Consider the following 14542-nt stretch of genomic DNA (forward strand, 5'->3'; position numbering starts at 1 on the left):
GATATTTTATTAATTTATGAACAACAGAAAAAGGACTTACATTTTGTCATTCCACTGTAACATGTAGCCCAGTGATGCTGTGCACTGACTTCAGACTTCCATAAAAAAAAGACTCTGTGTAGTTCCTCAGTCTAGCCAATAATCACGTCAGCGTTTTATGTGAACAGGTCTTCATGTATTCAGACGGCTTACAGCGGATTGGATTTTATGTGTGTGTGTTGTGTGTGTTATAAGAATTAGCAGTGTAGTTAGCTCAATCAAATCATCGTGTCGTTGTCCCCACGAGCGCACACACACATGCAACCAGCTCAGACGACTGTGTACATCCTTAGTGCAAAAAAAAAAGCAAAAAAAAAAAAAAAAAATCACGTCAGAAATGAGTCCAGCTTTTCTTCCTGCGAACAGCCTCCAGACAGCACAGTGGATTTCTTTTGTGTGTGCGTGCGCACGAGCATGTGTGGGCACATGCGCGTGCGCTAGCACATGTGCACATGTGCACGAGGACATGCGCACATGTGCAATCACGTGTGCACTCGTGTGCACTCACATGTGCGTACAAGCTCACATGTGCGCGCGTGCACAAGGACGTGCGCGCATGCATGCAAAGTGCAATGGTACCAAATGTATGGAACCAAATTTGCACTCTAAATGGAACCAAGCTGCACTCTAAATGCAATGTAACACAAATGGGATGAATTAATCCATGTCATGTGACATACAAAGCACCAATCAAATGACAAAGATCCACTCAGCTGTTACATAATAACCACTAACACATTATAGGCCAGAGGTATTCAACTTGTTCCAGAAAGGGTCGAGTGGGTGCAGGTTTTCTTTGCAACCACCCACTCCACCAGGTGATTTCACTGATTAACATCACTTTGAGCAGATTTAATATCCCTGTTATAGGGAGTATATTTCTAAATTTTGTTTCTGTTAATAAAATTTTAGTTTGCCTGTGTTCAGTCTTACATCTCTGTGCTGCACCACCAGCCTTGTTAGTCTCTCCACCAGGTGTGTGACAAAGATGACGTCCATGACATCAGTGAAGTGTGCCACCCTGTTGGTGAAGGCCACTAGCTGCTGGCCTAAAGCCTGAGCATTGGTTTCATTAATGGTGATCTGCAGAAAAAAGAACAAATATTCAGTTCAGACAGGTTGATTAAGCAGTTTGTTATAATCAACAAAGGCATAAAGCAGAATTGGCAAAACTTAAAAATATTTATAAACAATCAACAAAAGAAGGCAGTTAGAATTATTAGTTTTTTGTCCAGAGACAGACGGATGTGGTGGTTGTGAGTGTTCCAGCCTCTGAATGTGTGATCCTTCCTGGTTCCTGGAATGTGAAGTCCATATGGCTGTGGGTTCCACTTGTGGATGGATTTTGTGGAAGCTTCTGTGACACTGCCAATCATGTGTGGAGGATTAGGATCGGTTGAACTTCATCTGAATCTTCTGCTATGTCCACTGGGTGAACTCTTCCAGAAGAACACCAGGATCCTTCCAGAAGATTGTGACATTTTTGCTTTCTTAGGGGACCCTTTTGGATGTTGTGTGCACAATGCCAGCTGTATCAAAGTCTGACACTCTAGATAATTTATACTTTTAGTTTTTACATTTGTCATGCCTCATGTGAATTTCACAATTGGAGGAATCTTGACTGATTAACCCTCATCACTGTTTGTGCTTTAAGACTGCTTAATTATCCCACTAAGCAGTTCTCATCCATCAACAATCCTCAAATACTGAGTAAAAAAGTACACAAAGAGAACGAACAAATTATGGAAGCCACTAAGACATCAATGACAACTCAGAAAGAGTTACAGTAGTGTTCAGAATAATAGTAGTGCTATGTGACTAAAAAGATTAATCCAGGTCTTGAGTATATTTCTTATTTTTACATGGGAAGCAAGGTACCAGTAGATTCAGTAGTTTATCACAAATCCAACAAGACCAAGCATTCATGATATGCACACTCTTAAGGCTATGAAATTGGGCTATTAGTAAAAAAAGTAGAAAAGGGGGTGTTCACAATAATAGTAGTGTGGCATTCAGTCAGTGAGTTTGTCAGTTTTGTGGAACAAACAGGTGTGAATCAGGTGTCTCCTATATAAGGATGAAGCCAGCACCTGTTGAACATGCTTTTCTCTTTGAAAGCCTGAGGAAAATGGGACGTTCAAGACATTGTTCAGAAGAACAGCGTAGTTTGATTAAAAAGTTGATTGGAGAGGGGAAACTTATAAGCAGGTGCAAAAAATTATAGGCTGTTCATCGACAATGATCTCCAAAGCTTTAAAATGGACAAAAAAACAGAGACACGTGGAAGAAAACGGAAAACAACCATCAAAATGGATAGAAGAATAACCAGAGTGGCAAAGGCTCACCCATTGATCAGCTCCAGGATGATCAAAGACAGTCTGGAGTTACCTGTAAGTGCTGTGACAGTTAGAAGACGCCTGTGTGAAGCTAATTTATTTGCAAGAAGAAGAAGAAGTTACAAGAAGAAGAGGTTACAATTTGCCAAAGAACGCATCAACTGGCCTAAAGAGAAATGGAGGAATATTTTGTGGACTGATGAGAGAAAAATTGTTCTTGTTGGGTCCAAGGGCCGCAGACAGTTTGTGAGATGACCCCCAAACTCTGAATTCAAGCCACAGTTCACAGTGAAGCATGAAGTGAAGCATGGTGGTGCAAGCATCATGATATGGGCATGTTTCTCCTATTATGGTGTTGGGCCTATATATCGCATACCAGGTATCATGGATCAGTTTGGATATGTCAAAATACTTGAAGAGGTCATGTTGCCTTATGCTGAAGAGGACATGCCCTTGAAATGGGTGTTTAAACAAGACAGTGACCCCAAGCACTCTAGTAAACAAGCAAAATCTTGGTTCCAAACCAACAAAATTAATGCCTTGCAGATGTGAAGAAATCATGAAAAACTGTGGTTATACAACTAAATACTAGTTTAGTGATTCACAGGATTGATAAAAAAGCAGTTTGAACATAATAGTTTTGAGTTTGTAGCGTCAACAGCAGATGTTACTATTATTGTGAACACCCCCTTTACTACTTTTTTTTACTAATAGCCCAATTTCATAGCCTTAAGAGTGTGCATATCATGAATGCTTGGTCTTGTTGGATTTGTGAGAATCTACTGAATCTACTGGTACCTTGTTTCCCATGTAACAATAAGAAATATACTCAAGACCTGGATTAATCTTTTTAGTCACATAGCACTACTATTATTCTGAACACTACTATATATGCTTCACTGTTTGTGATGATAGGAACTTGCATGTTGCTTCACCAATCTCAGCTTGGTGGGCACAAAGTGGCACACTGAAAACTAAATACAAGTTATCAAGGCGATGGTCTGTCACTCATCTTGTGCCAAAGTCAAAATTCATGCTCAACTTTAGAATATGTGATACAAAAAGAAAATCATTCAAACTTTGATACAGTCCAAACATACTACTATACTATATCCTGTAGACCAGGGGTTTTCAAAGTGTGGGAGGATAAGCTCCCCTCACAGAACCAATGAATAGCTGCCCCCTCCACCGACACACATACACACAATTTCAGCATCTTTGTGTGTTGCACATTTGAAAAAATATTTGTGCGTTTACATATTTTGCAGCCTTTGTAAACATTTTAAACATGTTTTTAAAGAACTTTCTATTCTTTCACACATTTTACACCCTTTTCAAACATTTTAAACATCTTTTTAAAGAACTTTCTATGCTTCTATTTTTACCTTTTGTCATATTTTAAACATTGATTTTTAAACATCTCTGTGTGTTTTTAAATGTCTTTGGCATAACTAACACATTTTAACATAAATAATATTAATTCAACTTTACAGGGAAGGGTATTGATAAGATGTTATCGATATCAAAGCCATTATCAATTCTGCTTATCTATTCGATTCCTTATCCCTAACCCTAACCCTTATCAATACATCCTGTGAATTTTCTGTGTACTAAAAGTAGACTTTACAGATCTTCTATGTAAATAACATTTTATTGAGTCTTCAAGTAAATAAATATGAAATTAGTCACTGGATCCTTGATCTCTAGACATAAATAAAAATAAACAAAATCTGTAGTTCTTCTCAAAAACATTTCCTTTCAGATATTAATGGAATGAATGTCACTCCATACCTCTGAGCTGAGCTCTTGCAGGCACCGGCGCTGCAAGTCAGCATCAATGTAGTTCATAAAGAAAGAAGGATGTCTCATTTTGGGAGGAACAAAAAATTAGTCTGTTGTAGTTTGTTGTCTGTGTCACAACATTGGGAAAGAGGTGTTATTTGATTTAACCCTCTGGGGTCTGAGGGTATTTTTTGGACAGTTCACTTGCCTGGCATAAATGTTTTATTATTGCTGTTAACAGCTCTCCCTGCATCCCACAATCACGTTTTATCTCTCTTTTTTTCAGGGCAACCTGTGTTTTCAGAATATATATGTTTTTGTTGTGTTTTATAAGTGTAATAAAGGTTTACAATCAAAAATAGGCAAGGAAAAAAAGCGAAAAATTATTTTCCACACACATTTATTCAAAACACACAGCAAACTATACTAAACAACTGTTTTGACACTTTATAAAGGTAATTTGAGGTCTTGTGTGAAAGCCTGTACAACAAAAAGGTTCAAACAATAAACACAAATGTACATTTTCAACAATATATACAAAATGGTCTATGCATTTTGTTGTCCATTGATGTGGTAAACAGTGCTTTACGCAGAGAAAGCAACAGAGTTATCCCGTAACATTCACATGCAAACTAGTGGAGCAATCCTGATAGTTACACACTCTTTGTTTGAGCATGTGAGATTGTCATCAGAGGCTGTCCGTCTGCTCACTTTCGCTGTGCGTAATGGCGCAGGGCACACTGAGTATGTACTAATAGTATGTACTTGTTGGAGCACCCAGGGGGCTATTCAAATGTGCCAACTAGTAACCTATCATTCCTTAAAACGATCTTTGGCTTTTCACGTGAGGTAAATCTGCCCTACGATTGGATTTTGGAAAACCATGTGACGGTGAACCAATTCCGATTGGACACTCTCATTTCTTTCTTTCTTCTTCTTTCTTTTAATATTTATTTCATTCATTTAAGGGTGATTCTTTAACTACAGGCACCATTGGCCTTGTAAATTTAATTTCCACCACACCATTGCCTTACAATATAAAGCGCCTTGGGGCAACTGTTTGTTGTGATTTCGCGCTATATACATGTGCTCTGATGTCACTGTTTATCTCCATAGAAACTACCCAAACAATCTTTCATACAAACTGTTTAGGGACATTACAGTGTTGTGGTGGAAATTACGGCAATAGTGTGGGACAACTACATTTTTTTTTTTAAATCACAACAGTTGTATGACATTGAATACCCCAATTATGTTTTGATTATTTTACTGATATTTTATTCAGAGATATTTTAAAACATTAGAAAAAACATTTCTTTACCATTCATTTTTATCATTGAAGATCAAAAGTCTGGGTGTGGACAAGCACAAAACAGCAATATTTGCATATAATGATGCTGAAAAAAGGTGAAAAAGTCATCATAGACTACTAGAGCAAATTTCTTAACACATTTTCATTGTAAAGATAACTATAAAAGTGTGGAATTTCCCCTTTTTTCTGTTTTTCATACAATATGATCAAAGGACATAATAAGTGCCCGTAGTCTAAGAATCTCCCTTAAAAGAAAAAAACAACAAAAAAAAACAGAAAAGCAGAAATAAAGCATCACAAATCACCTGAATGAAAAGGAGCAGAGAGAAGAACAAGTCTTATGCTTTCTGCCCCTTTTTACAATGCCCCTTTTTCATTGCGCACATCATCACACAGCTTCTATGAGGAGTAAAAGATCGCCGATGGCTGGGTCAAACTTAACTTTTCATATCATTAAGAAGTTATTTATAATTTAGTAAAGCTTGGTCTTAGACATTGTATACGACGGCATCGGCCCCAGAGGGTTAAAATGACTTGTCTCAGCAGAGAGTGGCACAATGGAATGAATTAGTCTGATTGACAATTTTAAATGGCTTTGAGAGGGGTTATGAAGCGAACTTGTCGCTTTTGAAAAGCAGCGAAGTAATGAACCAACGAAGCAGTGGGTCGGAGCACTGTTTTGTTGCTTTAAGCTTCAAGAACGGCCGCTGCAGATCTGCAATCAAAGAAAGGACTGATAAGGGAATCATTAAGCAAAAACGCTATAGATGTTGGTGGATTGAATCATTTCTTAACAATTCTCGCAAAGAACCGGTTCTTGATTCCCATCCCCTGTGCCACCCCCCCAAAAAAAGAACTCTGGTGCCCCCCAGGGGGGCATGCCTCACAGTTTTAAAAGCACTGCTGTAGACCAAACTCTAATTGATAGTCACTGTTAACTCTTCTTTGAAAATGTCACCTTTTGTTATCTACTTATTAAATTTGCAAGCTTTTTGCATCTGAATAGCACAATATATTTATGGACATTGGATGAAAATCTCTGAATAAAACAGAAAGCTGTCCACTCCAGTTGTCACTGCCTTTGTTTTTGTTTTTTTGTGATACCTGGGTGAGTTGATGCAGCATGCGGGTCAGTTCACTGGCATACGGACACTGAGTGTAGTCGTCTTCAGCCCAGCGTCCTGTCCTGTCACAGCGGCGCCAAGCCTTCTTCTCCGTCTGGCTGGAGGAATGAAGAGCACTGCCAGAGGGGTGCGGGGCTGACCCAAAGGTGGAAGGAGCGCAGGGCAGGAAGGCCAGGATGCCAGCCAGAGTCTTTGGCCACCTACCACAGAAATAAATAATCACCAACCAAATGAGATTAAGAATTACCATACGGTAATTTCATAGTCACTGCATTTAGGTAATTAATTAGCATATTGTTAATTTGACTTACAGCTAGGTTTAATATCTTTACAGCAGATTACCAGATTTTGAGACTTGATTAAAAATAAGAAGGCGATAAAACACTTGAATGTTAATGAAAATTTGGATTTCATTACGAGTAAATCAAACTTTACTGTCATTTCAGTTTATAAATGCAATGCCAAACAGCAACGTTTTATATATTGACACTTTAGAAAGGAAAAAAAGAGATAATTATAGCAGTACATATTAAATTCACGTGTGCGTTCCTTCCTGAAAGTGAATCACAGCCTCAAAGTATAATACGTATAACTATTATTCATATGACCGTGCAAAGTTCAGTGATTTCTCCTCTGAAGCAAGAAATGAGACTTTCTCAATAATATCATCAAAAGCCAAATCCTGGAGCTGCTCCACTGACCAACGTGAGAGAGAAGGCATGCTGATTTTACACAGAAACGGAAATTTTCATTTTCTGGGTAATGCCTTGAAGTGTTTAAACAAAATGAAGCTCACTTGAGTGTAAAACGAGAGCCAAACATTTATAGTCCACTATTTTAGGCTCCAATATGTTGATAATAAAGTATCTGTACCTGAGTGTCATTTTTAAGGTGTTCACACTGTATATGTGAAACAGTTCATTACAGGTCATACAGGAGATGTTTTTTTAATTAATTTATTTTTAAAACATATCAAAATCCTACCCCAGGAAAGTGGTGTAAGAGACGATCAATACTGCCACACTTTTAACTTATCTAAATAAAAATAAACGATCAGGAGGCCAGTAATTAGAGGTGGGCGATACCGGGAATTTTGGTATTGATCTGATACCAAGTAAATACAGGCCCAGTATTGCTGATATCGATACTGATACCGATACTTTTTCATATTTAAGCTTCACAGATCCAAAGGATCCAAAACACCTAGGATAGAATTTCACCAAACATTGTACGTGACAACATAATACTTTATTATCACAATCAACATTTTTGTTTAAAAAAATATCACTCAACACAACTTAAAACAAAATCTACTGAGGTAGAGGGCTGACAAACCACAATACAAGGGTGAGCTGCTCTGTGTTGTTTGACACAGGTGCAGCTCTGCTCTTACAGACAGAGAGTAGACTTTGATGAATATGCGTGCGCAAAAGTGAGTGCGTGCGGGAGAGAAAAAAAAAAAGCTTGAGTATCGATCTTTTTACACCAGGATCGTTCAATATCAATAACAGCGTTCAGGGTCGGACTGGGAACAAATTTTGGCCCTGGCATTTTTCCTCTGGACCAGCCCACTATTGGCCCGACATATCCACCCCCAAACACGCACACCCACCCGTCCATACCAAACCCCCAATGAACAAATACTATACACCTAAACACCATGAACACACACCTAAACACACACTTTCACTGTCATTTCACCTTGATCATAGTACAAAATGGAAACAAAAGCATACAGGTGGAAAAAAGCTTTTGTGTCTCCAAAGTGTCTGTGAGTGTGTGTGTGTGTGTGTGTGTGTGTGTGTGTGTGTGTGAGAGAGAGAGAGAGAGAGAGAGAGTGTGAGTGAGTGAGTGAGTGAGACAGAGAAAATGAAGGTAATATTTTGCATGAACATTACTGAGTGGAATGGAGGCAAAAAAGAAGCTTGAAAAACTTAAATTGAATAATTTGACTAACTAATAACACCAAAACCTTTAAATTAAATTGGTTAAAATTAATTAACAGTGTACAGGACAAAGCAAATTAAGCATACAAAACCACTTAATTAAATGCGTTGCTAAACTTGGGTTTGTGTGTACTCAGTGGCTGAGTTAGAATTTCTTTAAAAAACATGCAAATTGCTATTTTAGGGTTTTGTTTTGTTTTGTTTTGAAACTGAGCAAATAATTTGTTTTAGAGTGTGGAATACTCCAAATAATATTTCACTTCTGTGAACTGATCCTCATAACGTGTAAAGTGAAATCAAAATGCCAGCATGGCTGCAGCTTTGAACACTGTTACAAACAGCCCCGGCCTCCCCTATTACCATTATAACTGGTCTGCTGTCCCAATAAAGATCACAGCTTTGACCCCTAAAACAAACAAAAAAACCATCACTCATTCTTTTTATCTTAAATTTTCACCCTCGTCACACCAGGAGCAACATTTGAGAATAAATCCGAGCAGCAGGGAGAGAGCGAAGCGCAGAGAAGTCCAGGCGCCGAGGAATCAGTCCATTCACAGGGGCGCAGTGTTGCCAGATAAGAAATATGAAACTATCGTACCAAAACCTCAAAATGATCGTATTTTTGGAGAAATGATCGTACACAAACAAAACGCATACAACATAGCTATTTTAGCGTTTTTTTTTTAATTTCCAAAGAATTTTATGTCACATTTTTAAACAGTAATTATAGTAATGGGGAAACTAGAACACACTACTAGAAAGATTTTTTTTTTTTTCTGTGAAGGGACACAAACATGTGTTAATTACCAGACTAGAAAGAGTCAAATTCAACCTCGAGGTCGCTGTCGTCATCCGATGCCATGGACACTTGTGCAGATTTTGTTGAATAAAAAAAAAATGTTGACACCTCCATAAGGAACTTGAACTTTTTTTTTTTTTCTTGTATATCTCTTTGCTCTTGTTTTTTGTTCGCTTGTTATTGCATTTGTTGAAATAAAGTTTCGAAAAAAAAGATGTTGGTTGGGGAATCTTCCTGTCACGGCACAGATTGGATGGGAACTCATTACTTTGTATGGAGAGGGGGCGGGCTTTCAAATGACTTTGTCCCGGTCGCCCAAAGCCAGCAGCAGCCCTGTGTGTGTTGTGTCTTTGATGCCGCCTGAGTGCAACGCCTGCAAAATGATTCTTGGGTGTCAGAGAGAGATGCGTGTTTGGGCAACCAACTGAAATTATTTTTTTCCCATTATTGATCGTTCATCGTACAGAGGGTAAAACTATTGTACAAATATGATAATTATTGTACATCTGGCAACACTGCAGGGGCGGGAGCGGCTGCCTGCTCTTCCTGCAGTCTGATTGGCCACCATGTATGCTTCTCCAATTGTCATTGGCTGTTAGTCATGTCAATCATTGTGCTCGATGTAAGTCACCATTGTGTGATCAAACGGAAACAAAACTGAAACCTGTGTATGAAACACTACAGAACTTTTATTTTGACACAAATTCAGGACGTGGTTCTGCAGCTGCACCGATTAAATGCTGCAGCTTCACCGATCACGGACTTTCCTCGTGTTGACAGCAGCGCGCGGTTCGAGAACACTGTATTTCCATAATCTCTACAAATATGGGAGGGCCGGCACACGCACGTGAAAACGTGCAGCGGCCCACCGGGAAAATGCCCAAAATCACAGATTATCAGTCCGAGTATGCCAGCGTTGGTATCGATATGATCGATATTAGGATCGATCCACCCACCTCTACCAGTAATCTGTTCAAAGCGTATACATGTCTGTGCTCTAGCTCCAACCCATTGTCTTTCTCTCACTCTGTGATTGTACATTAGTGCAGCAGCACCACAGCAGCTATTTAGTAATAAATGACATTAATTTTGCCCCCAACAAAAAAAGAGGGGATAATTTTCCAGCCCATTACTCCAGTATTTAGGAAGAAACCACTGCTCAGTGCTCGCTGCACTGGAAGTGGGTGGTAAAGCACAGTACACACAGCAACAGCACAGCACAGGGCAGCAATGCTGCAGGATATGGGTACATTCAAGATTTCAAAGTGAGGGCTAGAAAATCAGAGATGGAGTGTGAAGAATGGTGAGGTGGCCTCCCTCTGCACGGATCATGCTAATGCTGCGATGGACATTATGTGTCTGATCGAAAAACAAGCTGCATAGACAGTGCAAAAATGACATCTACATCATGTGGAAACAAGCAATGGCACTTGTAATGTGTTGTGCTCCACATTCTGTCAAATAGATGATCAAGATCAAAAATGGTAATAAAAAACAGAGTTACCCTCAGTATTTCATTGATAATAATGTCAAGAAGGAAAATAAGGATGAGGTAGTCAACGGTTTTAATAATTGTTTTGTAAATATTGGACCAAGGTTGGCAGATAAAATTCCCAATTCCCAACCTGAGGATTGGGATAATAATCTCATAGAAAGAAATCCCTGTTCAATGTTCCTCACAGCAGTGGATGGAAAATAAATTATAGACATTGTGAATAATTGTAATAATTGTAAATATAAAACATCTACCGATTTAAATGAAATTGATATGGTGGTGGTAAAACAGGTCATTGAATGGATTGTAGAACCATTAACATACATCTGTAACTTATCATTTCAAACCAGTAAATTTCCCAATCAAATGAAAATAGCTAAGGTTGTGCCGCTGTATAAGACTGGGGATAGACACCACTTCACAAATTATAGACCTGTTTCTTTGCTTCCACAATTTTCCAAATTATTAGAAAAGTTATTCAATAATAGATTAGACAAATTAATAAATAAATATAAATTACTTACTGATAGTCAATATGGATTCAGAGCACATAGTTCAACATCACTTGCATGAATAGAATCAGTTGAGGAGATTACAAACGCCATAGACCACAAATTACATTCAGTTGGAATATTTATAGACCTTAAAAAGGCTTTTGATACAATCAATCATGACATATTAATCAGTAAACTTGAACAGTATGGGATTAGGGGGTTGGTGTTGCACTGGGTGAGAAGCTACTTAAGTAACAGAAAACAGTTTGTGAAGTTGGGGGAATATACATCATCATGCTTGGACAATGCTTGTGGCGTCCCACAGGGGTCAGTATTGGGTCCAAAACTGTTTCTAATTTATATAAATGATATTGTCAATGTTTCCAAAATATTAAAATTAGTATTATTTGCAGATGACACAAGCATTTTTTGTTCGGGGGGGATTTGCAGGAGTTACTGAGGAGGATCAGTATAGAAATGGGAAAATTGAAAATATGGTTTGACAGAAACAAATTATCATTAAACTTAAGTAAAACAAAATACATGTTATTTGGCTATTGTAATACAGACATACAGGTTCAGTTACAAGTCGAGGGGGTAGATATTGAAAGGGTACATGAAAATAAGTTTCTGGGGGTGATAATAGATGATAAGATAAACTGGAAGACTCATATAAAACATATACAAAGTAAACTGTCAAGAAGCATTTCAGTTCTAAACAAAGCGAAACATATTATGGACCACAACTCACTCCGCATTCTTTACTGCTCACTGGTTTTACCATATTTACAGTACTGTGCAGAGGTATGGGGTAATACTTATAAAGGTACAACACAATCACTATCAGTAATGCAGAAAAGAGCTATAAGAATTATTCATAATACTGACTATAGAGATCATACAAATCCACTATTTTTACAATCCAAATTCTTAAAATTCACAGACCTGGTTCATTTTCAAACAGTACAAATCGTGTATAAAGCAATAAACAATTTACTTCCAGCAAATATTAAAACTATGTTTTTTAACAGATCAGGGGATTGCAGTCTGAGGGGGAAATTTAATTTAAAGCATCAGTGGGCACGAACAACATTAAAAGGTTTCTGTATTTCTGTCTATGGGGTGAGGATGTGGAACAGATTGGGAGTGGGGCTCAAGCAATGTCCAAGCATGAACCAGTTCAAACAGCGGTACAAAAATATGTTTTTTTCTAGGTATAGGGAGGAGGAAGGGTAATGAGGGTTAGGGTGTTTTTGTTTTTTTGCTTCGGCTTGTAAATATATAGTATTTTGTATGTAAGTAGGTATGTGTAGGTGTATATATATATATATATATATATATATATATATATATATATATATATATATATATATATATATATATATGTGTGTGTGTATGTTTATATATATATATATATATATATATATATATATATATATATATATATATATATATATATATATATATATATATATATATATATATATATATATATATATATATATATATATATATATATATATATATATATTGACATCGGTTTAGGTGTGTAGGAATCTATGTGTATATGTGGCAAAGGGTATTACTGGTTGTGGGGAAGAAGGGGTAGGGATAAATAAGCTGATGCTTCACCCTACCCCTTTTCGGACATGTTGGGTACACAGTAGGAACTTTTTTGTTGTTGTCTTTACTGATGTTTATTAGACCCCATTCCTACCAGGCTGCTCAAGGAAGCCCTACCATTATTTAATGCTTCGATCTTAAATATGATCAATCTATCTTTATTAGTTGGCTATGTACCACAGGCTTTTAAGGTGGCAGTAATTAAACCATTACTTAAAAAGCCATCACTTGACCCAGCTATCTTAGCTAATTATAGGCCAATCTCCAATCTTCCTTTTCTCTCAAAAATTCTTGAAAGGGTAGTTGTAAAACAGCTAACTGATCACCTGCAGAGGAATGGTCTATTTGAAGAGTTTCAGTCAGGTTTTAGAATTCATCATAGTACAGAAACAGCATTAGTGAAGGTTACAAATGATCTTCTTATGGCCTCGGACAGTGGACTCATCTCTGTGCTTGTTCTGTTAGACCTCAGTGCTGCTTTTGATACTGTTGACCATAAAATTTTATTACAGAGATTAGAGCATGCCATAGGTATTAAAGGCACTGCGCTGCGGTGGTTTGAATCATATTTGTCTAATAGATTACAATTTGTTCATGTAAATGGGGAATCTTCTTCACAGACTAAAGTTAATTATGGAGTTCCACAAGGTTCTGTGCTAGGACCAATTTTATTCACTTTATACATGCTTCCCTTAGGCAGTATTATTAGACGGTATTGCTTAAATTTTCATTGTTACGCAGATGATACCCAGCTTTATCTATCCATGAAGCCAGAGGACACACACCAATTAGCTAAACTGCAGGATTGTCTTACAGACATAAAGACATGGATGACCTCTAATTTCCTGCTTTTAAACTCAGATAAAACTGAAGTTATTGTACTTGGCCCCACAAATCTTAGAAACATGGTGTCTAACCAGATCCTTACTGTGGATGGCATTACCCTGACCTCTAGTAATACTGTGAGAAATCTTGGAGTCATTTTTGATCAGGATATGTCATTCAAAGCGCATATTAAACAAATATGTAGGACTGCTTTTTTGCATTTACGCAATATCTCTAAAATCAGAAAGGTCTTGTCTCAGAGTGATGCTGAAAAACTAATTCATGCATTTATTTCCTCTAGGCTGGACTATTGTAATTCATTATTATCAGGTTGTCCTAAAAGTTCCCTAAAAAGCCTTCAGTTAATTCAAAATGCTGCAGCTAGAGTACTGACGGGGACTAGAAGGAGAGAGCATATCTCACCCATATTGGCCTCTCTTCATTGGCTTCCTGTTAATTCTAGAATAGAATTTAAAATTCTTCTTCTTACTTATAAGGTTTTGAATAATCAGGTCCCATCTTATCTTAGGGACCTCGTAGTACCATATCACCCCAATAGAGCGCTTCGCTCTCAGACTGCAGGCTTACTTGTAGTTCCTAGGGTTTGTAAGAGTAGAATGGGAGGCAGAGCCTTCAGCTTTCAGGCTCCTCTCCTGTGGAACCAGCTCCCAATTCAGATCAGGGAGACAGACACCCTCTCTACTTTTAAGATTAGGCTTAAAACTTTCCTTTTTGCTAAAGCTTATAGTTAGGGCTGGATCAGGTGA

The 14542-nt window shown here is 37.7% G+C and overlaps 1 protein-coding gene across 1 annotated transcript in view; it reads right to left on the minus strand.

Annotated features, from left to right (window-relative positions):
- The window catches only part of LOC117522767 (adhesion G protein-coupled receptor A3), a 1389271-nt gene that overhangs the window by 802732 nt on the left and 571997 nt on the right, over positions 1-14542 (minus strand). The window contains exons 9-10 of the mRNA XM_034184162.1: positions 6574-6793; positions 973-1122 (exon numbers count right to left, since the gene is read on the minus strand). Of these exons, the coding sequence (XP_034040053.1) occupies positions 973-1122; positions 6574-6793 (370 nt within the window). The remainder of the gene's footprint in view (positions 1-972; positions 1123-6573; positions 6794-14542) is intronic.

The sequence above is a fragment of the Thalassophryne amazonica genome, chromosome 13 (genome assembly GCF_902500255.1).
Source record: "Thalassophryne amazonica chromosome 13, fThaAma1.1, whole genome shotgun sequence".
Classification (NCBI taxonomy): Eukaryota; Metazoa; Chordata; class Actinopteri; order Batrachoidiformes; family Batrachoididae; genus Thalassophryne; species Thalassophryne amazonica.